This window comes from Quercus lobata, chromosome 4 (assembly GCF_001633185.2).
Source record: "Quercus lobata isolate SW786 chromosome 4, ValleyOak3.0 Primary Assembly, whole genome shotgun sequence".
Taxonomy (NCBI): domain Eukaryota; kingdom Viridiplantae; phylum Streptophyta; class Magnoliopsida; order Fagales; family Fagaceae; genus Quercus; species Quercus lobata.
The window spans coordinates 14,612,091-14,634,197 of record NC_044907.1 but is presented as its reverse complement, the minus strand read 5'-3'; the positions used below and the strand labels follow the sequence as shown (position 1 = coordinate 14,634,197).

Here is a 22,107-nt window from a genome sequence, read left to right as displayed (position 1 = left end):
AAAATATGTAATCTCCCTTTTATATATATATTTTTTTAGAATATTCTTTTTATATAAATAAAATTACCATTTTAGATTCCAAAATAATTATATTAATAATTTTGATAATTTGATAGTTGGGACAGAGATTTGAAACCTAATTGTTTTATACAACTACACAACTTCATGAAAATATCCAGTATTATCAACTTACATAATTTTTTTTTTTAATCATTGGTGGTTATCTTATCATCAAAACCTCTTGACAAATAATTTGAATTTAATTTTTTTTTCATCTTTACTTTTTCTATGCGTACATATCAAACAAATTGATTGCTAGATGCAGTCCAAATATTTTTTATTCGTTTGCATTATCATATTTTCAAGCTTCTCATAAAAATTTGAAATTAACTAAAATGATTTTGGACAAAAGTTTTTAAAATATTTGATGCTCTACTTTTATTAGAGTGATCAGCCTTGATGAATAAATTTCCATCTCTAAGCAACACAGTAGTGCTGCCAAGAAAATCTTTTGTCTTGTATTTCTTGTTTTTAGAATATAAATTTTCATCGCTAAAATGTTAATAAGGCTCAATTGAGTTAAGTGTATGCCTCCGTTTCCTAGATTCCTAATGAAATCTAGTTTCCTAAATTCCTAATGAAATCTAAGAAACTCATTTAAAAAATGATCAAATTCTTTATATGTAACAATCACAATTGATATTATATAAATTTCCTAAGCAAAATGTTTCCAATCAAATCTGGAATCTGAAAACTGGGGCTACACAATTCTCTCCATTGCTCTTCATTTTACCAATTCACACACAGGTCCATACTTCATATGAAATTAGAAAGAACAGGCTGGCAGGACAGATTTCATTGCTGCTTGTTGGATGTAAGTTTAGCTCTGTGTAAGCTTTGGATGTAGAAGGTCAAATTTGGTTGGTATCAGCCACCTTAGATCTTAAAACCAAGCATATAAATATTGTATTCATCAATAGGATGATGTCAAGCGGTTGTGAGGTATGTTATTGTTGGAAGCCTCAACATGTGTCCTTATGGTATAAGATTTTCATCCCATTTCCCTAGTCTTTGATGAAGCTTAGTAGATGCTGGTTTTGTATAATATAAAGAACTTGTGTAATGTGAAGTAATTCTGATTATACATATGACAAACTTTAACATATTATGTGCTACATGCCTTTTCTTCTTGGTGGGCAGCATTTGAAAGATCTTAATGACCCAATAATGTCACAAGTTTTAGTGGAGACAGAGAACATGCTAGCTCGTGGTAGAATGGACCTACCTCTTAGTCTATGCTTTGCAGCTCTTAGGGGAGATGACTTCTTGTTACAACAGCTGTTGAAACGGGGTCTTGATCCAAATGAATTGGACAGCAATGGCAGGACAGTTCTGGTGTGTGACATGCTTCCGCTTCTGATCTTATTCATCAACTTCTTATGATGTGAATTCTGGTTCTTTCTCTCTTAAATTTCTTCCCTTGTTTTATGTAAAATCAGCATATAGCAGCCGCCAAAGGAAGTGAGAATTGTGTGCATCTATTACTTGAATATGGGGCAGATCCTAACAATAGGGGTACCCTCCTAGCCCAACAGCTTAACCTATTGCTTTTTTTCCATTTTTAATTCTTGCAGTGTTCTGCTCTTAACCATGTGGGACAATGATATAGCTTGTTTTTGTTTTAAGAATGCAGTTTAGTCAAATTTCCATTTATTTCATTTGATTTTGGAATTGGGGTTATTTTCAAACATGGATCATTTTGGGGATTGATTCAATATGTAATATAAGGCGATGAATTTAATTTTGTGTATGCAGACTCAGACGGGAATGTGCCTGTGTGGGTGGCAATGCTGGGTGGTCATGAACCGGTGATCTACCTGTTACTAGAAAATGGAGCAAAATTACACTCCGGAGACATTGGTCAATTTGCATGCACTGCTGCTGAGCAAAACAACTTGAAGTTGCTCAAGGAAATAATTCGTCTTGGGGGAGATGTTATGCGTTCTAAGTCCAATGGAACCACAGCTCTCCATATTGCAGTTTGTGAAGGCAACACTGAAATAGTAAGATTTCTTTTGGACAAAGGTGCTGATATTGACAAACCAGACTTTGATGGTTAGACCCCAAGGTCTCAAGCTGAACAACAAGGACATTAAGACATTCAACTACTTTTCCAATCTAGTGGAGAGCCCAAAAATCAATCCTTCATTGCAATGCCTGAGCAAAGAAATGGCAATCAGTTCCTTGGTAGATTTAATAGTGAGCCAACAATCAGTCCTCTATCCCAGGAAGTCTCTTTCGAAGGAATAGCATTTGAATCATGGAGCCAAACCTGTCCAAGGCGTAGGGCTAATAATTTCCACAACTCACTATTTGGCATTATGTCAGCTGCACACACTGAGGAGAAAGGTCTTCTATTCCCTGCTAATCAGATAAGAAGTGCTAGAGACGCTGGAAGTAAAGCTGCTAGAGTGACCATCAGTTGTCCAGAAAAAGAACAAGCTAGCGGAAAACTTGTGCTACTTCCAGGGAGTTTTCAAGAGCTACTTGATATTGCGGCAAAGAAATTTGGGATCCTGCCTTTGAAGGTCCTAAGTAAAGAAGGAGCTGAAATTGATGATATAGAGGCCATTAGAGATGGTGACCATCTTATTTTTGTCAGTTATCTTGGAATTTAGGAATCTAACAACAAAAGCTCTCAAACCAATGGATGCTTTTGGTACATGCATAGATTGAATTTTATCTTTATTTTTTTCCTCCTTTTTTATTTAGCATCCTTCAATGTGATGGTTAGAACCTTAGCAGGCACAATCCCAAATTTCTTAGCACTAATCTCAAGTAGGTCTTGAAACTCCATGGAAGTAGCACAAGTTTTCCAGCAACTTACCCCTTTTTGTGGACAACTAATTGTCACTTTAGCTCGCAGGTGTGAACTCCACAATTTCTCGCACTGCTTATCATTCTTCATTCTAGGGAGCTCTGTTCACACTTCACACCCTAAATTGGCAAATGCTAATTCCCCATGAGGTAACTGTATGATTTTCCAAGGTAAAAGAGCACCTGACCAATTTGAAACAAAAATAAATAGAAACAAAGCTCTAATAAAGGGAACCCATGGACCCTATTCTGGTACCCCATAGGGTTAGCATTCTTCACTGTTAAAATTTCTCCAATTACTGCTACATTGAACTTTAATTTCCACATGCTAATGGGCATTCATATTCCTTCACAATAATCTACTAACAATACAGAATAATGTCAGTTCTGTATGTCATGAAATACTTTGAGTTAACTGAAATAGCTTGCACCTTGGTACCACCTTTTACACTTCTTTTCCTGATATATTAACAATTAAGAGGAAACAGTCACGGAGCTAGTACTTGCAAGCATCAAAATGAACAAGTATAAGAAAACAAAATAGCCTAGATCCTTACGAGTCTAAGTAAAGACTTAGCAGTCTCAGCAACCAAGCCTTTACACTCCTTGTGCAGCTGTTAGGAACCAACCAAACCAAAAAGTTTCCTGATGTGATTTGCAGCTAGCAAATGTCTTATAAAATAGGTTGCAACTGAAATTGGCAGCCAGGGCCTTGAGCAAGTTGCACAATGACATTAACAGAGGAGATATATAGACCAGTTTTTCCACGTCTTCTGAGGTTTGGGTTCGTCATGCAATTATAATTTTGTTAAATATCTCCATATTTTGCGAGTCCTTTATTGATATTTCGGGTCCATTAACAAACTAATATAGTAGAATTACTTGCTTTACATTTGAAGAAATGTGCAATAGAATTGATCTACTATTTAGTGTACAATACTACTCTGCTGGCCTATAAGCACCGCTTTATTTAGTTTTAAAAATACTTGTTTTACACGTTTAGAAAGCATGATTAGGATAGCAGTAATTGCATTCCTCTTTTAAGTTCTCAAAATTTCAACACTATCATGAAAAACATTGATCAGGTTTTACTCTCAGGGATGAAAATTGCTTTTTCATAAATATCAAATTCATTTTATATCTATCATGAAAGATATTAACATTAAAACAATAACAACAACAAAACCTTAATCCCAAAACTATAAGGTTTGCTATGGATATTTAAAAGACTAATCGTGATAATTTATAAAGTGTCTAAATTTTACACTAACTAAACCTATTGCAATCCTCCTTAATTTGCCTAGATTTGGGATTTGCTATTAAATTGAGATTTTTCTATGAATACCACTTGATATTTTATTTATTCTTTAGCAAGGCACTAGAGGCTAGAGCAACTGCATTATACTATCAATAAAAAATTTAAAAAAAAAAAAAGACAATATAATGGATTAAGCTTTAATAATAATAATAATAATAAATCGAGAACCTTAGAGAAAATTGAAGTGTGCAAAAGATTTGAGCATCGTTTCCAAATTCTGATTAAACATAGACGAAAAATTGTAAAAAGATAGAGCTGTTTATATATAGTCTAAAATGATAGTAATTGATTTTTAATTACATGGCAAGCATGGAATAGAAATATTTATTTTGCTTGAGATGGAATAGAATGTGTAACAATAATGACTGTTTTACTATAATTATCTATTTTAAAATCAAATGAAGAATTAATTTTAAAATAAGAATCAAAATTGTAACTTCCCCATCAAAATTTAAGCGAGTAAAGCACCTTTGAAAAAAAAAAAAAAAAAAAAAAAAAACTTAAAGCATGCATATTGATCCCACATCGCCTAATAATTAAATAATTTTACTGTTTATGTAGGTACAGTCCGGTTTAAATGAGTGACTTTGCCCTCTAGTAAGAGCAGCCTATGAAAGGAACACAGCTTGACTTCAGCCCTAGTAGATCCATTGTCCGACCTCCACCTTTTTGTCAATCGGTTCTGTATTTTACTCTTTCTTCTGAAGTGTCTCCTTTTATTCCTCTAAAACAGTGTCAAGATATATATAATATTAAGCAATTCTTTTACTCTTCTAAACTTATTTAGTTATATCGAGTTCTTCTAAAGTGTTTCCTTTTATTCCTCTTCAATAGTGTCAACATATATATATATATATATATATAATATTAAGCCATTCTTTTACCCTTCTAAACTTATTTAGTTATACCGAGTTTACCAAACTTAGTTACATCGAATTTATCAAACTCAAGTTTTAAGTAATATTTGGCAAAAACAACCCTTCTTTTAAAGAGTAGACATATACTTGATAAAATAAAAAGTGCAAACATATACTTGATAAAATAAAAAGTGTAAACATATAAAAATATTAACCCATGCATGTATTTTTTGTTTTTTTTTTTATTTTAGAGATTATTTCAACCTATAATGTCTATTAAGAGACTTTTTGAATTGAGCTAATTGAAATCCATTTAAGTCATGCATGTCTAAGAATGAATTATGAACCAAGTGAAGAGTTTTTGATATAAAAATAATAATAAAAAACCAAGTGGAGAGAGAAAATATGGTAACAAGCCAATCCTAATTAAGTTTTTAGAAATAAATAATATTTTAAATTTATAAATTTTTTTCGGCCTTTAAAATGATTAATGATATTTTAAAGAGGTGCTAAGTGTATAATATATTTTAAAGGGTTGCCCCCTAAAGCCTAGGAGACTAGGAACAGCCCCGTCCCTAATTGCATGGACATTTGGCTAATAACTATATTATAATTCTAAATTGCGTTGTCTAAATAGAACCTTTGGAACTGTTTCTATTTCCTTGCCTCTCTTATGGTCCGTTTGGATTGAGGGGAAGGGAGAGGGAGTAGAGTAGAGTAGAGTATATTTAACACAAAATTAACTTATTTTTAGCTAACTCTACTCTACTCCCATCCACTCTCCCTCCTTCCCCCCTTTATCCAAACAAGCCATTACTGTCTAATATTCTAATCAAGACTTTTCTTTCAATAGTTGATTTCAATTTTTCTTAAATTAGATTGATCTTGTGGGAGTTAAGGAAATTTCAAAGTTAAGGTTAGGTTAATGCCCTGATTTTGGGTTTTTTTTTTTTTTTTTTGTTCCAATTTAATTTCTTCCAACTATCATTAAACCATGTAGTTGAGATCTTAGATTGAAGATTTAAACTACAAATTGAGCCGAATATTAATTTTTTTAATTAATTATTAAAATTTAAACCTTTGCCTTTAGGATTTGGTTTAAATACTAAGGGCATATTTGGTACGCTGTAATGATCATTTCAGTATAATAAGAATTTCTTAAAATACTACTACCACACACTCTTTGCATGATGGTCACTTTACTTATACCCTAGGAATAAGCTTTACACACTTATACACTTAGATTAGATTAGAGTAAAATTTCTATAATATAAAAAAAATTCCTAAAATACCTATTTTTAAATCAAATTTCACAAAATACCCATTTAAATATATATATATATATATATATACACACTTTTTGTGAATACTGCTTAATATTCTTTAAAGTATATCTCTACATGGGTTGGGCTCTTAAATTGTGTTCCAATGGAATTAAACCATAAGGGCTCATAAAAAGTGTGTTCATATTAAGAGTGTTACTGCCCTTACCATGCTTTGTCTTAGGCAGAGAAGCATTAGAAATATGTCACATAAGGCCCAGGATTCCATTGGGTCCAACTTCATTTTTTTTTTTTTTTTTTTTTTTTTGTCCAATCGGTTCTTAATCATTGTTTTACTCAATTTATTTTTAATCAAGAATTTTCTACTAAATTAAGGGTTAGGTTAGATTCTTAGTTTAATTTGGGTATTTTCTGCTCCACTTATAATTTCTTCCAAATTAATCATAACTATACATTGAGCCAACTATTAATATAATTTAATTTATATATTTTATTTTTTTTTTATCCAAAAAAAAAAATCGTAGCTTTTTTAGGGTTTGGTTTTCACACTGAATTAAGGTGGTTTTCTTTTTTCTTTTTTTTTTTCTTTTTTGCTGTTGTTCCACTAAATTTAATGATTAAGGTTCATAATTGATGATTATAATCCCTAGTTTGGTCAGTGACTGCACTGATCACATTATAGTGATCTAATTGGGTTTAGGGATTAATTTTCAACATTATACTAGGCCTTTTTAATCTGGTAGTGGTTTCATTAAACTGGATTGAAAACAATGTAATTGGCGCATATAATTTGGGTTTTATAACTTCAATTGGGGGGAATCATAAAAATTTTGAGGGAAGTCAAATAAGTAAAATTACTAAGACTTTGACCAAATTTGAGGCTTTTGATGATTTAAATATTTTTACGTAAAATCGAAGATGCATATGGGAAACTGAAATGCCCAATTACAGGTTTGAACTTTTCATTGGATATGATGATCAAAAGCAAATAATTAATTAGAATTTGTGTTTGTGATTAAAAGGGTATTTTCCCTTAAGTTGGGGTATTACCAATTAAAATTTTTAAAATTAGAAGCACCTAATATGAAATTGAATTTCCTAATTGACTTGTGACATGTTCAATTGTAAGCCTTTGGTAGATTAGAAGAGGCAGGAATTGTTTTTGGGCAGTGAACGTGGGGAAAGTGTCCACTAATTATTTGTTAAAATGTGCTTATACATCTTGTAAGGTGTTAAATCCATGGGGGGCACGTTTTAGTTTGTATTAGTCCTGACTACACAAACTCACTGTTTTTGTTTGCAGCATCTAAATCTGACCTCTGTGATACATATGCTTTGACCAGTGACTGTTAGCTAACTTATAGTGGTACTTTCCACCACTGGTCTTCTTCTTCTTCTTCGTATTTTTTGGAACTCTTTTTTTTATTTATACTGGCAAGAACTCCAAAAACAGAAGCTTGAGACTTTTTGAACCACCATTGGAATAGTCTTGTTTGACTGCTTCATTTTGCATTGAACAATTAATATCTTTAGTTTTGGATTACTATGTCACCATTTTTGGTATCTTTCAATTATTTAAAGAGAAGGGTGACCTCTTTGGCTTAGTGGCAGCCTAATTATCACGAAAAAAAAATAATAAAAAAAAAATTTATTTATTTGCTACACAATATTAGATATTAAGGGATTGAAATCAGTGAGGTCAACAAAAACAATCATTGTATCATATTTTCATCCCCACTTCTCTTTGCATTGTCTTTCTTTATTCTTGTTTTTGGTATCTGGTTTGATAATCATGGCTGTTGGAGAGGTTTTTCTCTCTGCTTTCCTTCAAGTGCTGTTTGACAGAATGGCTTCCCACAAGTTCATAGACTTACAACACTAACAGAAGTTTGATGACATGCTGGAAAAGCTGAAGATCACATTGCTGACTGTCACTGCATTGCTTAATAATGCTGAGGAGAAGCAATTCCATAGCCCTCCAGTGGAGAAGAGGCTGCACATGGCTAGAGATGCTCTTTATGATGCAGAGGACATATTGGATGAGCTTGCTACTGAAACTCTGAGATGCAAGCTGGAAGCTGAATCTAATCAGATTCTTCTGACACTTAATACTTGTAGAAATTGTAGTTCTCTGCCACCACTTGGGCAACTACCCTCTCTCAAAAACCTCACAGTTGAAGGAATGGATAGAATAAAAATAATAGGGATTGAGTTCTGCGGGGATGGGTGTTCTTCTGCTATGCCTTTTCCATCCTTGGAGACTTTAGAGTTTGATAGCATGTTACAATGGGAGGAGTGGTCTTCTTCTGGAGTTGAAGGGAGGGATATTGAGATTCACAACTATCCTAAGCTAACAAAATTGCCTCACCACTTTCCTGGATTGAAAAAGTTCCATCTGCATGCATTTGTGTAGCCATTGTTTTGCAGATTATCATCTTTGTAAAGTATCTGATGATCCTGCCAAAGATTCCCATCCTCTTAAGAAGAAATGTCTGCCTGCTAGCTGTGCTGTGCTATGGATCTACCGCTGTTATATGCTAAGCAGCTGCTTAAAGAGGAGAAAGCAGAAGATTTTTGACCCAAGATAATCCAATAGCTTGCATAGTCATCATATAAGAGTAAGACTATTACTGGTGAGTTTTGTTTTCTTTTTCAAATTCCAGTTTGATTTATACACACACACACAACATATATGCTACATATTAGATTCTCGCTTACAATGGTAGGTTCTTATTGTGCTGTCGACAAAGGAGGAAAAATGATAAAACTTTCACATATGGTGTATTCCTTTCTCTTTACTTCAATTGTGGTACTGGACACAATGTTTCGAAGTTTTAGTCTTTTTATCTCCTGGGTTCTTTTACATCATCAAGTTATACTCTGTTGAACTGCAGAATATAATGTCAGCATTCTGTGCTTGAATATCTCTAAATTTGATGCTTGTGCAGGTCACATGTACCCATTAAATATTGGATCCAAACAGCTTGCATACTTTAAGAAGAACATGTACCAATGGTAACTTAGGAGCAAGAGGATGGTATAATTGGTTACCTGATGCTATTGGAAGCTATATATATATCTGCAGATTCTTGGAATTTCTTTTAGATAGAAGAAACCAGTAATGATGTCAATTTTCAGGCACTGTTACTACTTGTAGGCATGTTTCATCTAAAAATGGCGAGTGTGTTTGGAACCAAACTTGGGGAATGCTTCACCATTTATTTGTTGAATGTGCTTATACAACTAGTAACTGGAAAATTCTGCTGAAAAGATTTTTTATATGACAAATATGTGAGATATAAAGATGTGAAAATAGCTTGGGCAGCAGAGTATGTGAGGAACATGTTATTGTTTGCATTTGTCCAGACTCCAGAGGCTCACAGTCTTTGGAAAGAGAAACATACTCTTTTAAGGGTTGGAGTTCAAGTGTTTAGTGTATAATAGAAGCACTAGAGTGGGAGATTAGTGGTGGGAGTAGAAGAGTTCAGTATGTAACAAAAGGTGGAGTTTTAGCACTAGAATTTTGTGAAGTAGATTAGTTACACAGTTTACACTTCTTCGCAGCATCTAATTACTCAGTGATATTGTTTTTGGTGTAGTATTATGTCTGTAATTGTTTTTGATCACTAACCCTCAACTTTTGGGGTTTAGGAAATCATGTTCTCAATAGAACCATTTGGAAGGCTTTTCACTGTAGTGTTGCCAAGAAAATCTTTAGTCTTGTATTCTTATTTTCAAAATATAATTTTTCATTGCCAAAATGTTAATCAGGTTAAGTTGAGTCGATTGTATGTCTCTGTTTCCAAGATTCCTAATGAAATCTCAATAGCATTGGAAAAGTACCGACAAAATATAAATTCAAGAATATTTCAGAGTACATCCAATCAAATTCATTTAGAAAATGGTCAAATTCTTGATATGCAATAATCACAATTGATATTACATAAATTGCCTACGCGATATGTTTCCAATCAAATTTTGAATCTGAAAACTGGAGCTACACAGTTCTCTCCATTGCTCTTCATTGTACCAATTCACACATGGAGGTCCAAACTTGATATGAAGTTAAATAGAACAGGCTAGCAGGACAGATATCATTGCTGCTTGTTGGATGTAAGTTTGGCTCTTTGGAAGCTTTGGTTGTAGAAGGTCAAATTTGGTTGGTAGCAGCCACCTTAGATCTTAAAACCAAGCCTATAAAATATTATATTCATCAATAGGATGATGTCAAGCAATTGTCAGGTATGTTATTGTTGGAAGCCTACATGTTGCACATATTGTGTTTGAAAACCTGCAAAATAGTTTGAATTTAAAAATCATTCAGGATTGGAGGACCAAATTTTATGTAGGAAACACAACTCAATTGAACAAAACTAAACCACCGAGCACACTTTGGTTTGAAAACACATACAGGTAATTGTTGGTAGTGACACGACGGAACCTCAAGAATGGCCCTAATCTTTCATAGAACAAGCACCTAAGCCATCTTGGGAAAGTTTCCCCCTCTATACTTCATGCATCACAATTTCAGCATAGGAAATTTAGATTATAGATAGTAACAACGGAGTTTCACATCCCCTACAGATGAGGACTGCAAGGACAACGAGAACAGTGATGTGCTGAGCCTTTGGAACTCTCTAGAGTGTGGAAGAGAAGAAATAACCAAAATTCTAGAGAGGACTGACATTTTTCCGTCCACCATCAATTCCCAAAGCTCAGAGAGAGGTAGTTTGTTGACCTGATAATGTACACTTCATTTAAATAGGTGCATAAGAAATATACAAAATGTCCATGCCATTGTGGTAGTATAGCAAATATGTTTGTATAACAGAACGAACGACGGCTGTTTGGCCATATCAAGCAAGGTCATGGGTACAAATAACATAAAAGGAATAAAATAAATAAATAAGACAAACAAAGGCATATAACTTGTCAGTATCAAGCACCAAAATATTCCAGAAATAGTAAGAAAGAGTGATGATGAATTTTTTTAGTAATTACAAATTGTTGGAACAAGATGAGCTCACCACCTTTAATAGCATGATCCGTCCAGCATGGATGTTTGTGTTCCAAGACTTGCAAGCCAACATAGTTTTCATTATAGACAACAAAACAAGAATTCCAAGCACGGACCTCCAGCGGAAAAGGCTCCATTAGTTGATTTCTTCATGATTAAAAACTCCAGCAGGGGATGTCATTACAAACCCACATGTGACGTGTCTGTTACATCTGGAATGTGGCATTTAGATAATTATATGGATAAGCATTACACAGCTGATTACTTCTAATGAGTTCAATACCATTTTTTACTATTTTTATTCCATTTCTTAATTGTACTATAAGTAATTTCGGCTTTCCTCTTTTGAGAAGAGCAAAGGTAAATGGTAAGAATGGAAGCACAGTGTGAAGCTGACCTACCTTGTTCAATGAAAAGAACTTCTCTCACTAAGACTGAGAAGTGATTTTTAATCTAAAAAATGAGATAATGGAAGCCACAAGTCTGCACTAGGTTCCACGTGCAGCTTGTCAAATATGGTTAAATATCCTGCCATATTTGTCAAGACAAATGTTACAATCACATTTTGAACTTCTTATAGTGTAAATTGTTAAAAGAATCAATCTGTTAGTCATCGAATACATAAGATTAAGGAAAAATAATAATAATAATAATAAAATTAAACTACCAGAGACTTGTCATTCCGTCAATCTCCCACTTTCTTGTTGTACCACCAGGAGTTTGGACTCAAAATGAAGGAGCTGAATAATTCTGCAGGCACCTCCAGTTGAAATGCAGGTAAAGGAGTCAAGTAACCATAAATCCTCAAGATAAGAATATTTTTTCTAGTGACCTGGAAGCATATTAGAAATTTAGGAGTGTGACTGATATAAGAGGACTAGTAGTCACTAATATCACGCCAAATAGATGCTGAGCTTGTGTTGCACTTGTTGACAAATTAAAGTGAATCTGCACAAGAATTCCTTCCCTTCAGCAATTTTTGGATGTTGCTTGAAACCTCTCATATCTGCTTTATCAGTTTTAAAAATCACTTAAAAAACAAGCAGTAAGCTAACTTGATACTAAGCTGGTTGTAAAGAATTACCTGACAATAAAATTGAATCATGTTGCTAGCTATCTCTCATGTAGAGCAAAACAAGGTATCGGGCCTCTTCAAGAGCTTTAGCACCAACCAAAACTTTATAATTGATTCTTATGCAGGGGATGCAAGTCTTCTGGCAAGACTTTGCCCTTATTTTGGCATCATTTCTTCTTTGTCATACAGATCAGGGGGCTTGAATTGAGCTTGGCCTTGTACCTTGATAATTTATTTTCTGACTCATGTATGAGAAACTAAAGCCCTTCTCAAGTAACCAAATATTATTAATGCTTATTAATGCCTTTTCTTGGGTAGCTCAGTTAAAGTTTATTCTGCAAAAACAAATCAATAAATTAAACAAGGGTTTTATTGTTCCCTAATAAAATTTAGAGGGACAAGGATATCAACAATTGCATGCAGTTATTGATTTAAGTGTGCAGAAATCGAACATCAATAACTTCATTTTCAATTAGTGAGGAAGATAAAAGCAAAATTTTTTAAATCAGGGATTTCCTAGTATTGACTACATGAATTGAAAAGCAATGCAGTAAAAAAAGAAATAAGATTTTGGGCTGAAGGAACCTGAAAAGCAATATTTAAACAAGATTTAAAACTTTTCAGCCTTAGGGAAAAAATTTATGCTTCACAGAGTTCTATTTCTTATTTTAGTCACACAAGAATTGACCATTTCCACATCAAAGAAAAAAAACTTGACACTGATTTTTGAACATGTCATTTCTTAATCCTTTTTAGTTTCCTCCGTTGTAAATCATGTTTTTTCCTCTCCAAAATTTGAAAGAAATAAGAGGAAGAAATAGGGAATACTCACCAGCATCATTCAATCAAAAGATTCTCATGCTTAAAAAATTCAGCAACTGTTGAAGGTATTAAAGCAACACTAGCTTCAAACTACCCGAGTGTCCACTTGAGATTAAAAACCTGCCATATTGTGCCCAAGTCAATTGCCAATATCACAAAAAGTACTCTATACTTGTAAAACAAATTTATTAATCATCAAAGACATATATATGCTGGAAAAGTAATGTGGCATTTAGATGATTATATGGATGAGCATTCAAAGCTGATTACTTCTAATAATTTCAATATCATTTTTTACAGTTTTTATTCCATTTCTTATTCGTATTATAAGTAATTTCTGCTTTCCACTTTTGAGAAGAGCAACGGTAAATAGTAAGAATGGAAGCACAGTGTGAAGCTGACCTGCATTGCTCAATCAAAAGAACTTCTCTCACTAAGACACAGAAGTGATTTTTAATCTAAAAAATGTGATAATGGAAGCTACAAGTCTGCACTAGGTTCCACCTGCCGCTTGTCAAATATGATCAAATAGCCTGCCATATTTCTCAAGACAAATGTTACAATCACATTTTGAACTTCTTAATAGTGTAAATTGTTAAAAGAATCAATCTGTTAGTTGTCAAATGCATAAGCTTAAGGAAAAATAATAATAATAATTGAACTACCAGAGATTTCATTCCCTTAATCTCCCACTTTCTTGTTGTACCACCAGGAGTTTGGACTCAAAATGAAGGAGCTGAATAATGCTGCAGGTTCCTCCAGTTGGAATGTGGGCAAAGGAGTCAAGCAACCATAAATCCTTAAGATAAGAAGATTTTTTTAGTGACCAATAGGCTCCGATATCACGCCAAATAGATGTTGGGTTTATGTTGAACTTGTTGACAAATTAAAGTGAATCTGCAGAAGAATTCCTTCCCTTAACAATTTCTGGATGTAGCATGAAACATCTCATATCTGTTTTATAAGTTTTAAAAATCATTAAATTTGAGTCGTGTTGTTAAGTTGATACTAAGCTGGTTGTAAAGAAGTACCTGGTAATAAAATTGAGTCGTGTTGCTAGCTATTTCTTGTGTGGAGCAAAACAGGGGATTGGGTCTCTTTAAGAGTTTTAGCACCCACCAAAACTTTATAATTGATTCTTATGTAGGGGATGCGAGTCTTGCAAGATTTTTCCCTTATTTTGGCATCATTTCTTCTTTTTCATATAGATAAGGAGGCTTGAACTGAGCTTGGCCTTATACCCTGATAATTTATTTTCTGTGACTCATGTATGAGAAACTAAAGCCCTTCTCAAGTGCCCGAACAATATTAATGCCTCTTCCTAAGTTGCTCAGTTAAGGTTTATTCTGCAAAAACAAATCAATTACATCATTTCAATTAGTGGGGAAGTCAAAAGCAAAAAACTTAAAATCAGTGACCAAATGAATTGTAAAGCAATGCTGTAATAAATGAGTTAAGATTTTGGGCTGACAGAACATTAAAATCATTATTCAAATAAGATTTGAAAACTTTCAGCATTAGAGAAAAGTTTTATGCTACAAAGAGTTCTTTTTCTTATTCTAGTCGCGCAAGCATGAAGCATTTCCACATAAAAGAAAAAATAAAAACTTTACACTGATTTTTGAGGATGTTATTTCTTAAACCATTTTTTTTCCTCCCTTTTAAGTCACATCACATCCTTTCTTCTCCAAAAATTAAAGAAATAGGAGAAAGCAATAAGAATTACTGACCAGCATCATTCATCAAAAGATTCTCATGCATAAGAAATTCAGCAACTGTTTAAAGCTATTAAAGCAGCACTAGCTTCAAACTATCCCAGTGTCTACCTGAGATTAAAAAACCTGCAATATTGTGCCCAAGTCAATTGCCAATATCACAAAAGGTACTCTGTACTTGTAAAACAAATTTATTAATCATCAAAGACATATATATGCTGGAAAAACTTACCATCTAGGATAATTACTCTTTCAAAGTCTGTGTCTCACACTTCAAATGTCCAAAGGTGAAATGTAGTGAACGGAAAATGAAGCAAGTGCAGCTCCAGAAAGAATAAGAGTAAGGAAATGTTTGGATGTTGATGAAGACAGAAGGATGAGCTTTCTACAGGTGACTTGAAAACAGATTAAGAATTTAGTAGTTTGTACAACGCAAAAGGATCGGCAGCCAGGTAGCACAAAAGTGATGCTTGGAGCATGGAGGATTTGTTAGTGACACTGCAAAAAAGAATAGGCAAAGAACTAAGTATATACATTGACATCCCCACAATGAAAATCAAATAATTTATAAAAATCATGTAGCCATTTGAAACTTCCATTTTTGCTCTCCTAAAATTTCCAGAGACCTAGAGTTTTTTGTTGCAATTTAAAAATTATAAAAAAAAGAACTCCAACATAGGACTCTTAAAGTATAGTCAAGAGTCCAAATACTTAAGTAATTTAAGAAATTTATTGTAAGAGATTATCAATTAATGTTCACGCCGTCCAAATCAAAGGTGCAAAAAAAAAATTAAAAAAATAGAGCAATAAGTAGAAGACGGAAGTTAATATTATATTAATTACCGAACAAATTACCTGATCTGGGCTGAAGCGCATGTTGACTCATAGCTTATTCGATCAATTCACCGTCAATCACTATGTTGGGGATGTGCGCAATTTTTGGCCATTCTTCCCCTTTCTCTCTCTCACACCGTTGTTTTAGAAGAGGGCACAAGTCAATACTTAGAGAAGAAAGAGTGGTGGGAAAGCGGTCTTCTGGTAAGTACTGGAGCTCAGGGCAGCCATGAATATGCAAACTTTTAAGAGAGGTGGGAAAGCCCTCTTCTGGTAAGTACTGGAGGTTATCGCAGTCAGAAATACACAACTCTTTAAGAGAGGTGAGATGTTGAAAACCCTTGAGTGATTTCAGCTTTGGAAAAGAAAAAATATAGATATTTGTGAGAGTGGGAGGCAGCAACGCTTCCTCCGGAAAGGACTCCATTTCTTTGCAATTATCGCCTTTGATCCAGATCTGTCTGAGGGAGTGTAGATCTTGCAATCCCCGAGAAAATAGTTTGTCGCAGTAAGAGACGCCAAGTGTTACTAAATTTAAGGGCAAACCTCCCTCAGGAAATGATTCCAGTTCTGGACACTCACCGACTGCCAAACCCTCAAGGGATGGGAGTAGAGTGCGCATATTTTCAGGCAATGACTTTAACTTGTTGCAATTGTAGATCGAAATCGATGTCAAATTAGGGGCGCAGATACCTCCACTAAAAAATGATACAAAATTAGGGGACGAGTAAATACCCAAACGAGTGAGAGAACTAAGATCACGGTAAGATTCCTCTGATACGAAAAGAGATTCAAGATTTTTACTTTCCCATACCGTGAGAGATTTGAGTTTTGGGTACGACTCTAAGGGAAAAGACCAGAGTGAGTCAGAGTCATCCCATATATTCAAACTTTCAAGAGAAGGATAGTAATGGCCCGTTGTGGTCTGAAATGGTCCTTCGATTTCAAGTGATTTTAATGTAGTGGGTATGCCACTTCCTGGGACAGGGAGACACGTCATAAGCTCCGCAAACGACTGCAAGAAGATGCGACCTCCTCTAATAAAGAGGTCATCCAACTTGGGTGGTAATTCCTTCAACACTACCTTATCACAATCACTTAATTTCAAACTATTGAGAGTTGGAGCTCTAGGAACTGAAGCAACAAGTTGCTGACATTCTACAATTTGAAGTTTGATTAAAGAGGGAAGCTGACTGGGTAGACCACCGCTTAGCTTGGGACATTCAATTATGCAAAGCTCTTTGAGAGTAGAGAAAACTTCAACCCCATCTTCATGTTCACTTTCAAATAAAAACCATTCCTGCCACTCTGGCATGTCTTTAAAGCTTAATACTTCAAGGGATTTAAAAGGCTTTATTGTAGAAGAACTATCCCCATAGAACTCACGATCCACACGCAATACAAAATGAAAACCTTGAATATAGAGTTTCTTGAGGACAGGTAGGTGCCCAAGTGAAGGCAAGGATGAGCAATATTTACAATTGGCAAGGCGTATAGACACCATATTGGAGAATGAACAATCTTCTAACCAATTTGGAAATTTTGTACCCCCGTAATCTGCAATGGTGAGAGACTCCAATTTCGAATGAGGACATAATTGCTCAAGAACATGTCTTTCCTTTTCTGAATTTTCATTGTCAAAGCCACATTGAAACACCAACTCAGATAAGTACTGCTTATCCTTCAAATTAACCTCCCTTGCATCTCTAGCATGATGAACATTTTGCAAGTTTAAAATGGACAATGCTCCAGAAAGATGATGGAGCTCCCCTAACTCCTTAATACTAGACCCAGAATGTTTGCCCACAACAAAAGTAGTTAATTTCACAAGATTTCCCAATTTACCCATATGCAGTGGCATCTCTTTCAATTTTGTACCAACCAAATCCAAGTGGTGCAAGTTGACTAATCTCCACATCTTGCTAGGCAGCTCGATAAGGGACTCACATTTGAACAATAACAAGGTTTGCAAATTATACAAAGTACATAGAGAATTGGGTAACCATTTAATTGAAGTGTAACTGAGATTTAAATAACGTAGATGTTTCAAATTGCAAATAGAATTAGGTAACTCCCTCATGCTTCTATAGGTAGAAAATGATAGCACTCGTAAGCACTTAAATGTCAACAACAAATCATCTACCATCATCGTTGATATCCTATTTAACAACCATTGAGGTTCTGACAAATCTAATCCAAGGAAGGTTCGCAAATCCTTGTCCTTGTAAGACACCTTAAATTTCTTGGAGGTGTCATATTCAGTTCTAACATACGACAAATGGCGAGTCTTTCTTGTGATTACACAAGACTCATTGTTCTCCAGCTTGAAACAAAACTCTCCACTTATAAATATTGCCAAGTCATTGACAAGGTCATGCATTACAAAACATGATCGTTTGCTACTTGATCGTTGAAAAAATGATCTAGATACCAAATCATCAAAGTACTGTTCACCTATTTCTTCCATCATTCCATTTCCTTCATATTGCTGTAATAAATCTTCTGCCATCCACAATAGGACCAATTCTTCCTTTTTAAATTCATAATCCTTTGGAAGGATTGAGCAATAAGCAAAGCAACGTTTCAAATGTGGTGGGAGATAGTGGTAGCTCAATCTTAGAGCTGGAAGGATATTAATGTTTCCTTTTGGTAAATTCCATATATCACTCTTCAAAATCTTTGTCCACTCTCTTGGATTTTCTTCAAACCGTAGCAAACCCCCAAGTGCTTTTGCAGCTAAAGGCAAACCTCTACACTTTTGGACAATTTTTCTACCAATTTCCTCAAGGACAGGAAATTCACCGGAGCTTCCATTTTTAAATGCATGTTTTTCAAATATCGACCAACATTCTTCGATTGACAATTCATTTAGAATATAAGATAATGTGCCTACTTTTGATGCAACTATTGTACTGCGTGTCGTAACAATAATCTTAATCTCTAGTGCCCCACATTTGAAAACTTTAAGTAACTCAACCCAATCATCATAGTTCTCATTCCAAACATCGTCTAAAACTAGGAAAACTTTCTTCTCCTTGAATTTCTCTCTGATTTTATTTTGCAGCAAATTCATGGTTTGAATGTCACAAGCAGATGAAGTGACCTCTTCAAAAATAGTTTTTGCTATCCTAAAATAATCATAATTTTCTGATACACAAACCCAAGCTTTGATGTCAAAACTCTCCTCGACTCTTTTGTCATTGTATATAAGTCGAGCAAGAGTTGTTTTACCAACCCCACCCATACCTACTATGGGAACAACACATATACCATTAACACTCGCATCATGTGATTGGAACATATCAAATATCGCCTCCATATCCTTGTCTCTACCAAACACACCATATTCTTCAGGGCAAGAAGTTGTCAATGGTCGTGATGGTACTTCAGCAGCAGCAGCAACCTTTTCTAAACGGAGAACATCCTTTTGTTTTGTAATAGATTCTAATTGTTCTAGAATGTTTTCTAGTTCGGACTGTATCCTTTTGTCAAATGAATTAACAAAAGTAGTAGAGAGAAAACCCATTACCTTACTAGTACTAGTGGATTCAGCTTCTAACTTGCATCGCATAGCTTCGTAGGCAATCTCATCGAGGAGGTCATCCGCAACATAAACAGCATCTTTGAGCTCATCCAGCCACTTTTTCACAGCAGGGTCTGTAATTTGCTTCTCCTCCGCATCATTGAGCACAGCACCAGCAGACATCAGCTCTAACTTCAGCTTTTGCACCAACCGATCAATCAGTTTCCTTCCGTTAAGATAATCTAGGACCTCGCGAGAAGCCGCTCGGTCAAACGCCACCTGAAGAAATGCTGAGAGAACAGCTCCACCCACCAAGGCCCCAGCCATAGTCTCTGTTCTTGGTTGAACAAGCTTGAAAAAAAGAGTAGAGAGAAGTAAGTGCAATAAGGCAGAAAATAGTTTATGGTGTAAAAGACTAAACTGCTTAGCAGATTTAGATAGATAGAGGTTCTTTTTCTTAGTTCATGGTTGCACATGGACAACCTAGCCGCCTGTCTTGACTTAACCTAACACGCGTGAATGAGCAATAAACTATGCTGGGAGGTGGGGACATGGCCAATATGATTGGCACAGAGTGAATAATATAATGAGAAGTAATCGTATTCGTTGGAAGAAAGTCCTTGCCAATTTCTATGAAAATTATTTTAAATTTTGAGAATCTTTCCACATGCTCACGTTATTGAAAAACATTTTTTTTTCCAGATTAATTGATGAGGGCCACTATTCTCTAGGAATGTGGCAGCAATGGTAGAATTGAAAGTGCATGCTCTCATAGTTATATAGACAATGCGATACGCTTATGATAGAATTTCTATGGAAAATCACTTATGTACCATCTTCGTTTTTTTAAATAAGTATGTACCATCTTCAATCAAATTAAAAGATATATGTATATGTATTCTTCTTCCTTATGCCAATATTGAAAACCATTATAATAATCGTTAATTTTTTTTTTTTTTAACTGAGAAGAATAATAGTCTTTATTAACTTGATTGAGTCATTTTTTTCATTTTTTCTTTTTAACAATTTATGGGCAAAAAAATTTTTAAATAGTAAGAGAATAGACAAAAAGGATCTATTTGTTATGATATCAAGATTTATGTACAAAATTGGTATGAAAAAACGTTACGCAAATCTTATTGTAGTGGCGTAGCGGTATAAATGTTCTATGGGTTTTAACCTATTTTACTATTGAGAATTTTATGAACACCCCATCGGCCCATCCCTGAAAAATAAAAATAAAAATAAAATAATAAAATAAAATAAAAAACTCCCCCAGTGAAAATAATCAGCCAATAAAATTTAAGATATAATTTTAATAACACAACATTGTTTATAATATTTTTTTTATAAATTATTGACATGATCAAGATCTAATATGATTAGTGCATAATAAAAATTGTGTCATAAATTGAGAGATAAAGGTGAAGGTAATTAAAAAAAAAAAAAAAAGAGAAATGTTATACACATTAATTATTTACAATCAACTAGTACCATCATACTATAGTAACTCTAAAATCCCAACGTCAATAGCACATGCCATCATCATCACCTACGCAGATGTAACCGTTAGGGATTGATACTTGATAGACTCGATTTTTAGAGGAAGAATCCAGGTACTCTAAAACATTTAATATAAATATTTGTACAAATCCTTTTGACATAGTTTGTGCACAAAGTATATGTTAATCTCAGTATTCATTTCACTATATACGTTTTTCATAATTGGTAAGTAGCTTAACCACATTGACACATTCATTAGTACGGCTGTCACTGTCTTAAGTTAGGAGGAAATAAATACCTGTAAAAATGTCAACTATTAAGCAGGATAAACCTATAACTTCGTATGAGTCAAGGTTTTGTTCTCTAAAATGAGGATAAGAACAACCCACATATATTGTTAGTTTAGTTTTCTTTTTCTTTTTTTTTCTTTTTTTTTTTGGAACAAACAAGGGTATCAAAACCTCTTCGAGTATGTAATTATTCCTTTTGGTATATGCAGTCCCCCAGTACTACACACATCAAATTATTACAGGGATGAATCCCTTAGGGGGCTCCAAGATGCTGACAAGAGGTTTTGAATTTGTTCTCTAAATTTACTTTTGTATGCATCTCTTTTTCTTTTTTCTTTTTTCAAGGGAGACTTATTGAAATTAGAGGTTGTATCATGCCATTCTATTAAGTCCTCTTTTATTATTTTTATTTTCATTTTCATTTTTGTTTATGTTCAAGTATTTGGAAGAAGAGAGATAAAGCACAAGAAGAAGGATTTATAATGCCAATGAGAGCAAGTGCAATACTTTGGGTGGCCACAAAGGTTTGGATGGGACTATGTGAATGGCTCTCTACGTGTTTCTTGGTTGCTGATGGTATTGCTCGTTCTATCCAGTATGAAGATGGAGATGGAGTGTTTGATTGATCCTTACAGTACTTATTTCAATGTTATTTCACTGTTTTTTTTTTTATGAAAATAAATAAATAAATAATATAAGACTGGTTTTATACGATTGATCACGATAAGTAGTTATTGTTTCTTGGACAGGTTGAATTGCGCATGATAGTTTTAAAATCGTGGCTCTCATTCTACGAATTTGTATACTAAAATTAGAATAAGGAATTTTCTTTTCTTGTTTTTTCCACCCCTTTCTTTACTCTCTTCCTTTCATTTCTTTGTTCTTGATTGACAACGAAGATTAAATGATTATATAATTGCTCTCAATTGTTTTAAATTCTTTTTTTATTCAATAATTCGATAGTTACAACGAGAAGGAGAGATTTAAACCCTA

General features: G+C 34.1%; 1 protein-coding gene across 7 annotated transcripts in view; it reads right to left on the bottom strand.

The window, feature by feature from the left end:
* LOC115984375 (putative disease resistance RPP13-like protein 1) overlaps window positions 1-19,799 on the bottom strand; it is a 149,333-nt gene extending 129,534 nt beyond the window's left edge. The window contains exons 1-11 of one of the 7 annotated variants that reach the window (XM_031107411.1): window positions 15,820-19,799; window positions 15,197-15,462; window positions 14,980-15,090; window positions 14,281-14,595; window positions 13,652-14,203; window positions 13,260-13,369; window positions 12,437-12,762; window positions 12,020-12,358; window positions 11,363-11,880; window positions 10,747-11,073; window positions 10,162-10,626 (exon numbers count right to left, since the gene is read on the bottom strand). In XM_031107411.1, the coding sequence (XP_030963271.1) occupies window positions 15,854-19,648 (3,795 nt within the window). In that variant the 5' untranslated portion in view covers window positions 19,649-19,799 and the 3' untranslated portion in view covers window positions 10,162-10,626; window positions 10,747-11,073; window positions 11,363-11,880; ... (6 more) ...; window positions 15,197-15,462; window positions 15,820-15,853. Of the gene's footprint in view, window positions 1-10,161; window positions 10,627-10,746; window positions 11,881-12,019; window positions 12,359-12,436; window positions 12,763-13,259; window positions 13,370-13,651; window positions 14,204-14,280; window positions 14,596-14,979; window positions 15,091-15,196; window positions 15,463-15,819 lie in introns of those variants that run through there. The other 6 variants (XM_031107410.1, XM_031107409.1, XM_031107408.1 and 3 more) reach the window with 6 other exon arrangements.
* Window positions 19,800-22,107: the final 2,308 nt, after the last annotated feature.